At 38.5% G+C, this 11,822-nt stretch overlaps 1 protein-coding gene across 4 annotated transcripts in view; it reads right to left on the reverse strand.

Annotated features, from left to right (window-relative positions):
- neto1l (neuropilin (NRP) and tolloid (TLL)-like 1, like) overlaps nucleotides 1-10,055 on the reverse strand; it is a 78,955-nt gene extending 68,900 nt beyond the window's left edge. For all 4 annotated transcript variants that reach the window (XM_072450712.1, XM_072450710.1, XM_072450709.1 and 1 more), the window contains exons 1-4: nucleotides 9,570-10,055; nucleotides 9,072-9,131; nucleotides 8,835-8,969; nucleotides 7,742-7,990 (exon numbers count right to left, since the gene is read on the reverse strand). In XM_072450712.1, the coding sequence (XP_072306813.1) occupies nucleotides 7,742-7,990; nucleotides 8,835-8,969; nucleotides 9,072-9,131; nucleotides 9,570-9,597 (472 nt within the window). In that variant the 5' untranslated portion in view covers nucleotides 9,598-10,055. The remainder of the gene's footprint in view (nucleotides 1-7,741; nucleotides 7,991-8,834; nucleotides 8,970-9,071; nucleotides 9,132-9,569) is intronic.
- Between the last annotated feature and the right edge of the window lie 1,767 nt (nucleotides 10,056-11,822).

An 11,822-nucleotide genomic window follows, 5' to 3' on the forward strand; every position in this document is an offset into this window, starting at 1 on the left:
TGTCCAAAAATACAATACGGTAAGATAAAAATATACCGGTATATATATTTTAAAATAGCTTAAATCATATGTATTGACTTCATTAGTTCATTAGTTCCCCCTGGAGGTTGAACTGGGAGGTTGATGACTGAAGATGTGCCTAATGCTTTGAATACCACTTCCTGAACGAGACACATTTCTCCAGTGTCCTGGCTGCCAGCATCATCCGATGAATACTGGAGCGATGAGTGACAGTGATGCCCTCATCCTGATCACTGATGTCGATCCCCACATTCTCTGAGCAGTTCTTGTGGGGTGACACATCCTCTGTCTGACTGTAGAGGTTTTCACTTGCTTCAGGAAAATTGCTCAGATCTCTCAGGATCTCCTCAGACTGGTCCTTCTCCTCCTGGACCTCCTCAAACTAGTCCTTTTCCTCCTGGTACTCCATAGACGGGTGCATTGTTTGTTTGGTGACTGGTGGTGGTTCAGTGAAGCTCAAACTATCTTCATCACCCTCAATACACTCATAGGCCCTGGTATATATCCTATGAACAAAACAAACAGATTTTGTGTTTGTTTTGTTCTTATCTTAAGCTGAGGAATCACTACACAACTTTTCCAGTTGTGAGAGCGGTTAGAATGATGAGGAAGGTCCACACTTCTTGACTGGACTGAGTGAGATTATAGAGTTGAAGGTCCACACTACACCACTCTGACTGACAACCGAAGACACTTTTATCCTACAAAATAAAATAAATAATCCACAAAAACAACTTTATAGTAAATTCAGCACAATTTAGTAATACATTCTCAAAGCTGTTGTGTTTCATGACTTTTCGTTGGTTAAACAGCATCATGTGACCCCTGGCCAACCAAAACCGTTGTAGTGATAAAAAAAGAAATAAAAAAGTTGTAGAGCTGGCACTGGCAGTGACACTTACTCTAGATGATCTGAAATAGACATTAAAGAAGTTTGACAAGTTTCCCGCATCTGTCAATTTATGACAGATGTGAGCCCCACCAGGAGGTGAACCACGCAGTGATTGTTTCTTTATTGGTTCAGCTCAAGCGTAAAAGTTGTGTGTCGTTTCTGTATTATTAATTTGATGTTTTGGCAAGAATATTAAGCATACGCCTGAATGTTGTCATTGTTTGTGCATTGTTCTTTCTGTGAAGACAAAAATAGCCCATTGGCCAATTTTGGTCCAGTATTACAGGACGTTATCAAAACAATGCGATACAGATGTCGGAGTTTCGAAACAAGCATCGTGACTCTTGACAGGAGTATCGCGGTAGGAGGAGACACACAGGACACGCGGGACACACAGGACACATGGGACACACGGGTCACACGGGACACACAAGACACGTGGGCCGGGCGTGTGTGAGCGTCCGTGCCCTTCCTCTCCTATATCTCTCACACATGGGACCCGGTGCTGATCAGGAGGAACATGGTGTGAGCGAGCGACACAGGAGAGATCGGGCACGGGCGAGCATGGCCCCGAGCTGGGAGTGGAAACAGGGGCCCAAACTCACCTCTGCTGTGGCTGTTTGAGCATCTGTCCCAATGCTTGCTACGATTCCACCACCTCTTTCTGCTTTGTTTTATCACGTTCGTGTCTTGAGAAAAATCTTCTGCAAAAGTTTGTAATGTCAAGTTTTTCTGATAAACAAACTAAACGATTTCGACATAAAAGCTCCAGCCTTTACCAACTGTCGAAAGGGCCTTATTGCGAAAAGGCAATGCACAAACTCTGCGCAAACAACAGAAGGCAAAGAGAGCGACTGAGACCTCGGCCAATTATAACAAATATTTTGTTTGCTTCAGAGGCAACTTTGGCTGCAGTAAACTTGTAACCATGGAGACACATGGATGCTCTTTAAGATAACCTTTATATGTCCCACAACGGGGAAATTCCAGAGCGTTGCAATGAGCAGCCAGCTCTCACCAGCGCCGGAAGTACGCCAGATAGTTGCAGATTTAACCCGGGCACTCAAAATAAAATTGTGATTACTTAAAGGAGCAGTGATCACGGAGAGTGAACGTTTCAGTCAACACATCAGCATGAATGTAGGTTATTAAAAAGGTAAAACAGGTAGAAATGTCATTTTTTGGGGCGAGGGAAACTACACATAGGCCCTTTAAACCTCATGCTACTTTGTCAATGAGTTGGTGTAGCCTAAATGACTATTTAACGCATTTCTCCAATAGAAGAATCTTGCTTAATGTGGAATTGGAATGTCTTGGCATACTACCAACTCCATGCCATCCTGTCGTCATTTTAAATTATATCTATATGTTTAGAAATATATTTGAAATAATGCATACAATATTGAATATAATGCATTATAGAGCCTATTATATATTACAATATATATCAGACAGATTGATCTGAGAACATGTCTAGGCTAGAAAATGTAACAAATGCTAGCATTTCAAATAATAGGATTACATACGGATTACACAATACGTTAAAAATAAAAAAGAGAATGGGACATGTTTGTAGTGATTCATTATGTTAACTATTCTGTCTTCAGATTATAATTTTATGGAAATGTCTAAATACCAATGTAGGCATTGTCATTCTAGTGACAGAAAATGATTATAATTAGGTATAACATAGAATTGAGTGTGCATTGTTTTGGCCCTGCATTTCTTCCTTGGCATTTCTGCACCATTGTGCTACTTTGGGACATGATTTTATGGGATGCAAATGAACCCCTCAATATAAATGTCATGTTTTGCCGGAGGTGAATGGGGTTTGGAGACGGAAGCAACAGATAGAAGTTGGCCTTCACCCTGTAGTTACCGGAGTCAACCCCCCAAGAGTCTATCTTCTTGGTTCAATTTTCAATTTTCCAGTTTGAGGTTCATCTCAGTCCAATCTCACAGACCAGGCTCTTTTAAGGGGGCTCCATATATCCTCTTTTGCTCATAATCCTAAATGTCATTTGAGTCATTTCATTCTCAAAGTGAATCCCAGCCCAGTTAGCTAAGGTTGAAGGCACTTAGATCAATCAGTGTCCACTTGATTATGCATTTGTTAGCCGTGGCCCAAATTCCCAGTGGACAATATTCAGCAGTAATCAAATGGAATGCATGCTGACCTGTTTGAATTGCACTCTTTTAAATGCTACAGCAAAACTGAGGATCGATGGGACTGATTTAAATGTAGACAAAATATACGTACTGACTATTAATACAAATTAACACAAAATATGACTTCTAGCACTAGGAATAATGTGTTCTTTAGTGATGGGAAGAGTGATGTCTCTATAGCAGGGCATTAGTGCACATGATGGATGGACTAACATTTCCAAAGAGCATTTGAGATTCAGCAGTTACACACAGTAGAAGTGGACTATACATTGAATAGCACTGTGTGTATTTCTTATAGTAATGCTACATGCAACAAAAAGAACTGATTAAAAATAAAAACATTGAAAGGTTATCTTTTAAACTTTCAAGGCTATAAAGTAACATTTCTGCCATTTTGTGATTCATTTTACTAACATTTCACATTCGTCTCATAATTAAACCTTTAAAGACATTTTATAGACATGGCTTAACACATTTCTGACATAATATTGTCTGACTATTGTTATCGGGATGCTCCAAAAAATATTGGGATATTGCTTTTTATCAATTTTGCCACAATCACAATTGCAAAGCTAACAAAGAGACATACATGACAATCAGCAATTAATTAAATGTTACCACTGTTTACCCTGGTATACTACAATACAAATACAACAACTAAACAAGTCTTGGTGTATTTCAGTCATTTAAGTCAGGGGTAACCAACATTAAAGGCCGGGACCCCCCAAAATGACCATTCAATTGACTCAGGACCCCACAGTAAAATTAAATACACATCTGTAATCATTTAAAGTTGTAAACTTTTCAAAATTAGGTTATTTTGTATTTATTTTAGTAGTTTATTGTTTTGTCTGTCGACATTTCACTTAACATTCTGTTTTCAAAATTGTGCTCATCCGACTATCACTTTGGAAACCTGCCTCTTGAGTCGTCCCTGCTCCTGCCTGTGTGATTGGTCTTTCTGCAAACAGAAAACAACTGCTGCTTTTATTTGCTAGCCTCATCTTAAGGTGCTGAAACACCACTAAATCTGCCAGTGGAGTGGAAAGAAGTGTGCTAAGGTCACTCTGTGCTGAGACTATACCTCCACACGCGCACATAAAACCAACGCCCGTGTAAGTCTCTGCTGAACATGCTGTACTCAGGGTCAACCGCTTGAGGTACTACTTGTACTAAAATCCAATTATGTAACAGTATTTCACAGAAACGTCAAGGATAGTAATGAATAACACCCAACATTTTATTCAGGCGTGTGTTTTTGGAATGACATTACAACTTAGACACTAAAATGTAAAACGTCTTAAAGGTCTCAAACCAAACCTTAGTCATTTGTACTTTATTGAGCTTTAGCTGCTCATTAGCTCTATCTTCCAGAATAATTATGAACCATGGTAAGATCTACAATATTCTGAATGAAGGCAAAGGGCCAAGTGCCAAGTGCTATCATTGAGAACCAAGTCTTTGATTTGAAAGACATGAATGCAATTGTTTTGGCCTGTATGCAGCACTGTAGCCCCAGAGAGTCAACAAACCCACTTTTCTCGAGAGTGTAAGTTGTTTACCGGTACTTTCCGTCCTATTTGCCCCATTCACTCAATTAATTGAGTGAATTTCTTGTGTGCTGTACATGAACTTGATTAAGGAGCAGTACCAAGTAATGACTTGTGGGACTTAGTTACAGACTATATCCACCAAACCATGGCTTAAGCCCTGCATCTCTACTAGAAAAAGGTTCAAATTCACAGGTGTGAAGTACGTGTGATGTAATCTAAAATACTGCCAATGCTCGGAATATGAGTTATTTGGCATTAACTCAAAAAAGTTATATTCAGATCTCCATAGCATTGTCTGTCTAGAGCTAACGAAGAAACAATGCAAAGTTTGAAGGCAAAGTACAATATAATATGCCAAAGAACAAATGACATATTATGTTGTTCTTTCTGGGACAATAGGTAAGTAATAGTTTATTGTTTTTTGTTCACATTTTTTAGTTTATGGAGGTCACTACAACTATCTATTATACTATCTACTATACTAGTACTTACTCAAGTAGTTGTTATATTTGTAGTAATTGCAGTGAAAAAATTGGAAGCTGTCGTAAGTAAAAACTTGTCTTGTACCTGTTCCTATTAAACAATAAAATAATTGTATAAACTGTCTCTCCCACCTTTCATTAAATTCAACACAAATGTAAGTATTTAGATGATAATTGTGTGTCTCATATCCTGGAGAGTTATGTTAGTCATCGTGCTGTGCATTTCTGGAGAGTTATAATCCCCAGTGCTTTGTGGGACATAAGAGAGGTGCAATGTCCTGATGCAATAGACAAAACCTAAATATGACGCACATACTCTTTCATTGTGCGTTAGTCATCAGGAGTGTTTGGGCTTTTCAAAAGGCAATGGCAGATGCTACTTTTGGGTACAGAAATGCGTAACTGAGCTGAATCATCCCAATGTGAGCGCTCCCATTCACAAGATAGGGCTTGTAAATAGTTAGCGGAGCAGATGCCACATTATATTCATTTTTTCTGCATTGAATGTTTACGTTTTATCTCCTTTAATTATGCAAATCATATGACGAAGATATTTTCTATCAAAATGGAAGAGGCACATTTGCTTTTCTCACTGCAAACTATCAGACAATTTGCAATCTAAAACAACGCAAATTGGATGTGAAATCCAATTAGCTTTTCAGCTAATCTAAATGTTTAAGATGCATTCATGGATTAGCACTATTCTGACTTAGTTCTTTCACAGTTAGTAAGGGTACAAAGATACTAACCAACACTAAAACTAGTATCAAAAATACCTCCGTACTATACTCATTTGAGCAAGGGGCCTAAAAAGGACAGTGTAAAAATGACTTTACCTGAATACTTTTATGCACATAATAATGTGGCCCTCAGAGGCAACTGTTGTTGTGATTTTGGGCCTTACAAAAATAAATTGATTTGATTTGATAATATTGAAGAAAATACCATGATTTTTAAAAATACATGATGTTGTTTTCTGTAATCAGTATCTAGCTTTTCCTCAGTATCAAAATAACTCTAACTAAATACTACTTTATCTATTTGAGCTAATCTTAAGCAACCACTTACAGTTACACCCTTTTTTCCAGCCAAACATAAGACACAATCCATTAACCACAACCATGGTGCAAAGATAATCTGTTTGCTATGTACTTCACATACATATATGAGGCTATTATTATGTTATTATATAAGAGTCTTTTGAGCACGGTTCCACCTATAGCTTATTCTATTCTCACCTTCTACATATTTTCATTACTAAAGCATTTTTGAAGAGTTAAATCAAATTAGACGGGCGGGCTGACAGTAGAGGAATGAGATTCATGCACCAGCGCTCCAAAATTACTACGATACAGCACATTATCATGTCTGAGGCCACCTTGGAGTTCGTCTTGATTTGTGTTTTATTTACTCAAGCATTCTGATCTCCACCTCAAACAATAAACTACATTTTATGGGTGTTGTAAAGTAAACAAGATTTGGATTAAGGTTAAGAACAAGTGCTTGGAGCTGAAACTACATCTAGTGCAAACAACAATCGCCAAACAGGAACAACTCTATATAACAAGTTGGGTCAAATAGATGGAAAGGAGTGTTGCCTTGCACGCCAGACCCTTCAACGGTCTTTGGAAAAGCATCATCACATCACATCACAGCCACTCATTTGTAGCAAGTGTTTCTCAAAGGTGGAGCAAATATCTTTGTAACAATCAGAACTAATCCATGTTTAGTTGAGTTTATGCTTCAACCATTGATTTATTATTTTCTCTTACTCTTAAGCCGCCATGTTTGTTTTGACACAAACGGACGCTCACAAATTGATGAGACGTGATACAGTTCCAGACCTTACATTTTGGTTAAATATTGTGCATGGTCTTTCTTGACTGGCTAGGCAAGGATCAGACAGTTATGCAGGGGGCATGAATCTGTGAGCTTTGGCTGAGAGAAATTCACTGAGAGACCACCATTCATCTATTCTAACTAATTAACAAACCAGTTCATATTACAATAACCATTTAACTCAAAATACAAAATATCGCATTCATTTACAATAAGCAACTATCTAGAAGAGACCAAGGAAAATGATCGAGTACTAGAAGTTAACAAAGACCAAACTAACATTCTATTACACAAACACCAATGAACATTTTATATTTAAGTGTGGGTTCAGAGAAATAATTGTATATCACATTTATACTCAAACTTTATCACCAATCACTCCCATTCACACCGCAATAATGCAATATGAATCAATTATGTGTTATGTGATAAACTTTATCACCCATCACTCCCATTCACACCGCAATAATGCAATATGAATCAATTATGTGTTTTCGATAGCCCCAGAATTTTCCCTGGACATAAACTGGATATAAACCTAGCTCAGGGTCAAACCAGAAAGCACTCCATGAAAAGGAACAGCAAAAAGTCAATGGTTTATTGGCAATAGAAAATAGTAACTGCGCACCGACAGACAATCAATAGCTATAGCTGGAGGAGGCCGCGGTGGCACACTTCCCAGGGCTCATGTTTGTTATTCATTCATAGCAGCACTACGGGAGTCTCACTGTGTATGCTTACAAAGAAGTCAAGAGAACAGCTCAGTGACGCCAGACAAGACTTACCCGCAGTGAAGTTGTAACTCGCCGAAAATCCCACCGCTTCCAGCTCTCCGTCGGTGACAAACTTTATCCACAGATACCTCCCACTACTCCTGATGTCGGGGGGACTTTGTTGCCCACAGTAGCGTCCAAGCATGGGGCTGAAGCCAAACGGCCCATCCCTGACTTCGATGTTGTCAAATTTACATTCCCAAGAGGATTCGATTGAGTAATTCTCGTCAAAGTGGAGATCAATGCATTGTCTTGGCGGAGCTGCGAGACACAATGCAAATAATGAGGGTCTAAATGGTAGAATGAGAAGTTATTGACATTAGCAACGCAGGCTCGATACAGATCTCCAATCCGCTTCTTCAATGCTAATTACATTTACATGGAACTGTTAAACTTATCATTTCCGTTCAAGGATATGCCAATGGCTCTGCATAAGGCGATTGTGAGAGATACTGGATACTGTTGACAGAAATATCCATATGAGGGTTTAATACTGTGACATACTATAATGGGGAAATAAAACTGCCAATAACAAGATTTATGATGGTTAAATATTGCATACAACAGCTTGATTATTTCCTTGTTGCACATGGTTGAATACTAAAACAACCTAAGGCAAGATCCACAATGAAATGTATACATTTATTGACGGATAATGCTAAATAATCTTGATTGTGTTTCATAATCAGCATAATCTCAGAGACAATTACATTAGATTGCTGTAGAAAATGTGTCTTATGCTAGCTATTTTGAGCTGGAATAATTTGCTTCACCAACATTTGATCACGGTGAGATTATAACGGTATCTATATGAATCCACCGTACACCGAATCACGTTTTTGATAATGGGCACAATGTAGTTTGTACTTTATATAATTGAAACTTTTAACTATTGTTGAAAGAAGAAGAACCGACGAAGCAACTCTGGATGAGTGGGGAAACGTCTTCACCCTTAAAAGGCGTGTAAATAACATGACAGAGTGAAACAATTGTGCCGTAAAACAGTAAATCAGTGACCAAACCCACCAGCTGATAATGACCACTGCTTAAAGTGACGGCTTGATAAAACTTCATTGATTTTCCCGGGCTAACTGGTCCCACCTACCTTCAAGGATGTAAACACACTCGATGTCTGGGGGGTATTTGTTGGGGTGATTGGGAGAAGTGAACAGTCCTCCATCTGGTTCTTTCACCCATGTCCCACACTGACCCACAGGCTTCACTCCAGAATTGTTTTCCCCTGCAATAGAAGAGCACAACAAACATTATCCTGTTGAGCAAACAAGGAAAACAGATATTGTTATTCAGATTTGTCGACCAATTACTGTTGTGAATGTTTTACCTGCAAGTTCCTTCTTCGTTGCCCCAGACAACCCCAGTATGAGAAGACTTACAGCAACAACTGAAAGAAAGGAAGCCAAATGTTGACACGGAAGAGTTGGCTTTTTTCCTCAGGTTTTTTCCTGCTTAGTGAGGTTTGAATCAGCAAAGAGTTAATTATGGATTAACAATTCCATGTCCATTATCACCAGCTGTTAATACATCTGATAATGTTGCTGGTTTTGCGTAATATTGTCTTTGAACGATGGGAAATTAAAAACTAAAAGGTTTGTGTAGGAAATTATTACAATTTGTGCACTTAAATTGTGATTTTCAATTTCCTATCCTTTCAACGTCCCGGTATCTTATCTAACAAATACAATGTATTTATCCTTCATGCATTTTCTCACAAATTGTTTTTTTTTTTTTTTTTTTTTTTTTTTGCGGGATTAGGGCAAAGTAGCGCAAAAAAATTATATTTTAATAAAAAAAAAAAAAGGAAAATAAGTGAACGTCTTACCGCGATGGAAGCTGTTTCCATGTACCATGTCTATTCCTTTCACAAACCGCTTCAGGTCCAACTAATTCCATTTAGATGTAGAAATACTTGGAGAGGGAACAGATTTAGAAAGAGTTTGCGGATATTCACAAAGCGCCCATGCCAAACATTCTGTGCTCGAAAAACAAACAATAATGCTCCAGAAAAAAAAGGTTGTTTGAAGAAGTCCTCTATCCCTCTTGTGACTAGTCAGCAGTTTCGTATAAAACCAAAAGCAATCTGAAATGTTTCCATCCAAACGTTTCCAAAACCCGGTGGTGGGTTTGATGCACTAACAGAATTAATAGTCCCGTCATGAGCCCCTTCTAATCGCTCCACCTTTGCGCCCTTCTTTTTTTTTTTAAAACATCATGAACAATCTCGTTTGGTCCTTTTATCAAGAAGAGATTGGGTCCTGCAGAAGAACATAAACGCGCGTGGTAGTCATCCCCGCGTCTGCGTCGTTTTTACGCTGCGTAAAAATCCCGTTAGTTCTCTTTTGGCGTCTGATGAAGCTGGTGTTCCTCAAGAGCGTGCAGCCCCGGCGTCTTGGCTCTTCACATCTGGAGAGTTCCTGCACTCAGCGCGGGTTATGTACGATGTGCGCCCCCCTCCTCTCTCTCTGTCCATTCACTACAGCCCACGGACCAATGCGCCACGAGCCACGCGCCCCGACACACGCGCGCTCCGACACACGCGCGCACTTCTCCTGCTGCGCGCCCCAAAACTTTTACATTCATTAGGATAGGACAAATATCTGAGAGCAGCATTTATGGAAATACAAGTGATTTAAACGTGCGTAAAATGTCTCAGATTGTTCCAAATGCGTTTAAGAAGAAACGGTGAAACTGCGCCGGAACATGGAAATAAATATGGATATTGTTGTGAGAGTGCTATATTTATGCAAGTCAAGCTCAGTGTATTCTATAACCATGTGCAATACTGTCATATTCATGTACAATACTGACTTAACCATGTGCAATACCGTCATATTCATGTGCAATTACTGTCGTACTCACAAGCAATTAAGCTATATTCATGTGCATGAGTGTTTTGTTTACTTACCATTAGTATTAGTATTATTTAGTCTTATGCTAGCTATTTTTACTTTACTTTATTGTATTATTATTATTCTATTTTATTATAATTTTATTTTTATCTTTTTATTTTATTTATTTATTTTCCTCCATTCCCTATAAAGATATGAGAGGAGTTTTGTTAATAAGAGTTTTTAGTTTTGTTTATAAGAGTTCTTCTATTATCTACTGCGTTGTAACACCGACATTTCCCATGTGTGGACAGTAAAGGATTATCTTCTCTTCTCTTCTGTTTTACATGTTTGTTGCTAAAGGGATAGACAACTTACAATGTGATGATGCCAATGTCAGAATTGCACAATCCAATAAAAAATGATCACAAAAAAAAATGATTTATTGTATTCTTACTTTGGTGCTGATTTTTGTATTACTTTACTTTTGCTGGCCAGCATGCATGTCTGTAACGAAATTGATTTCCCCTTGGAGATTAAATTAATACTGATTCTGAAGGGTAAAAAAAGAACACTTTTCATGCATGTCAAAAACATTGGTTCATTTAAAAACATTTGCCAACAAATAAGGTAGTTAGGAGACTCATACGCATTTGCATTTTGCACAGTCACATTACTTACTCTTATTACTCTTATTAGGCTTGATGTCTCTTCCAAATGAATAAATACTATAAGGTGATCAGCGTCCATGAGATCATAACATGATTAATTTCAAGCTTATGCCTTAATTACCCCCCCTTGAAACATGCCACAATATTATCAGCCAATTATTTATTAATGATGTCTTTTAGGAGACAATTGTTGACAGACCTCCATGTCACTCACCATTCCTCCTTTATTTCTGTCTCTCAGTCCACTCTTCTGCAGTTTCCAATTTAGGGAAGGGATCCAGAGGTAAAATGATATTTTTTCCTACCTCCAGAAAAACATGGAAAGACCTATTACTTTTGTGAGGTGTGAGTGTCAAGATGCATCTTGGCTCCTCCACAGTGTGCGAATGCTTGTGTGTGTGTGTGTGTGTGTGTGTGTGGTATGTATGTGTGTGCGTATATAGTGTGTGTGTGAGTGTGTGTGAGTGTGTGTGTGTGTGTGTGTGTGTGTGGTATGTATGTGTGTGCGTATATAGTGTGTGTGTGAGTGTGTGTGAGTGTGTGTGTGTGTGTGTGTGTGTGTGGTGTGTGTGTGTG

Source organism: Eucyclogobius newberryi, unplaced genomic scaffold, assembly GCF_026437365.1.
Source record: "Eucyclogobius newberryi isolate DKJ021-1_F unplaced genomic scaffold, fEucNew1.0.hap1 SCAF_18, whole genome shotgun sequence".
Classification (NCBI taxonomy): domain Eukaryota; kingdom Metazoa; phylum Chordata; class Actinopteri; order Gobiiformes; family Gobiidae; genus Eucyclogobius; species Eucyclogobius newberryi.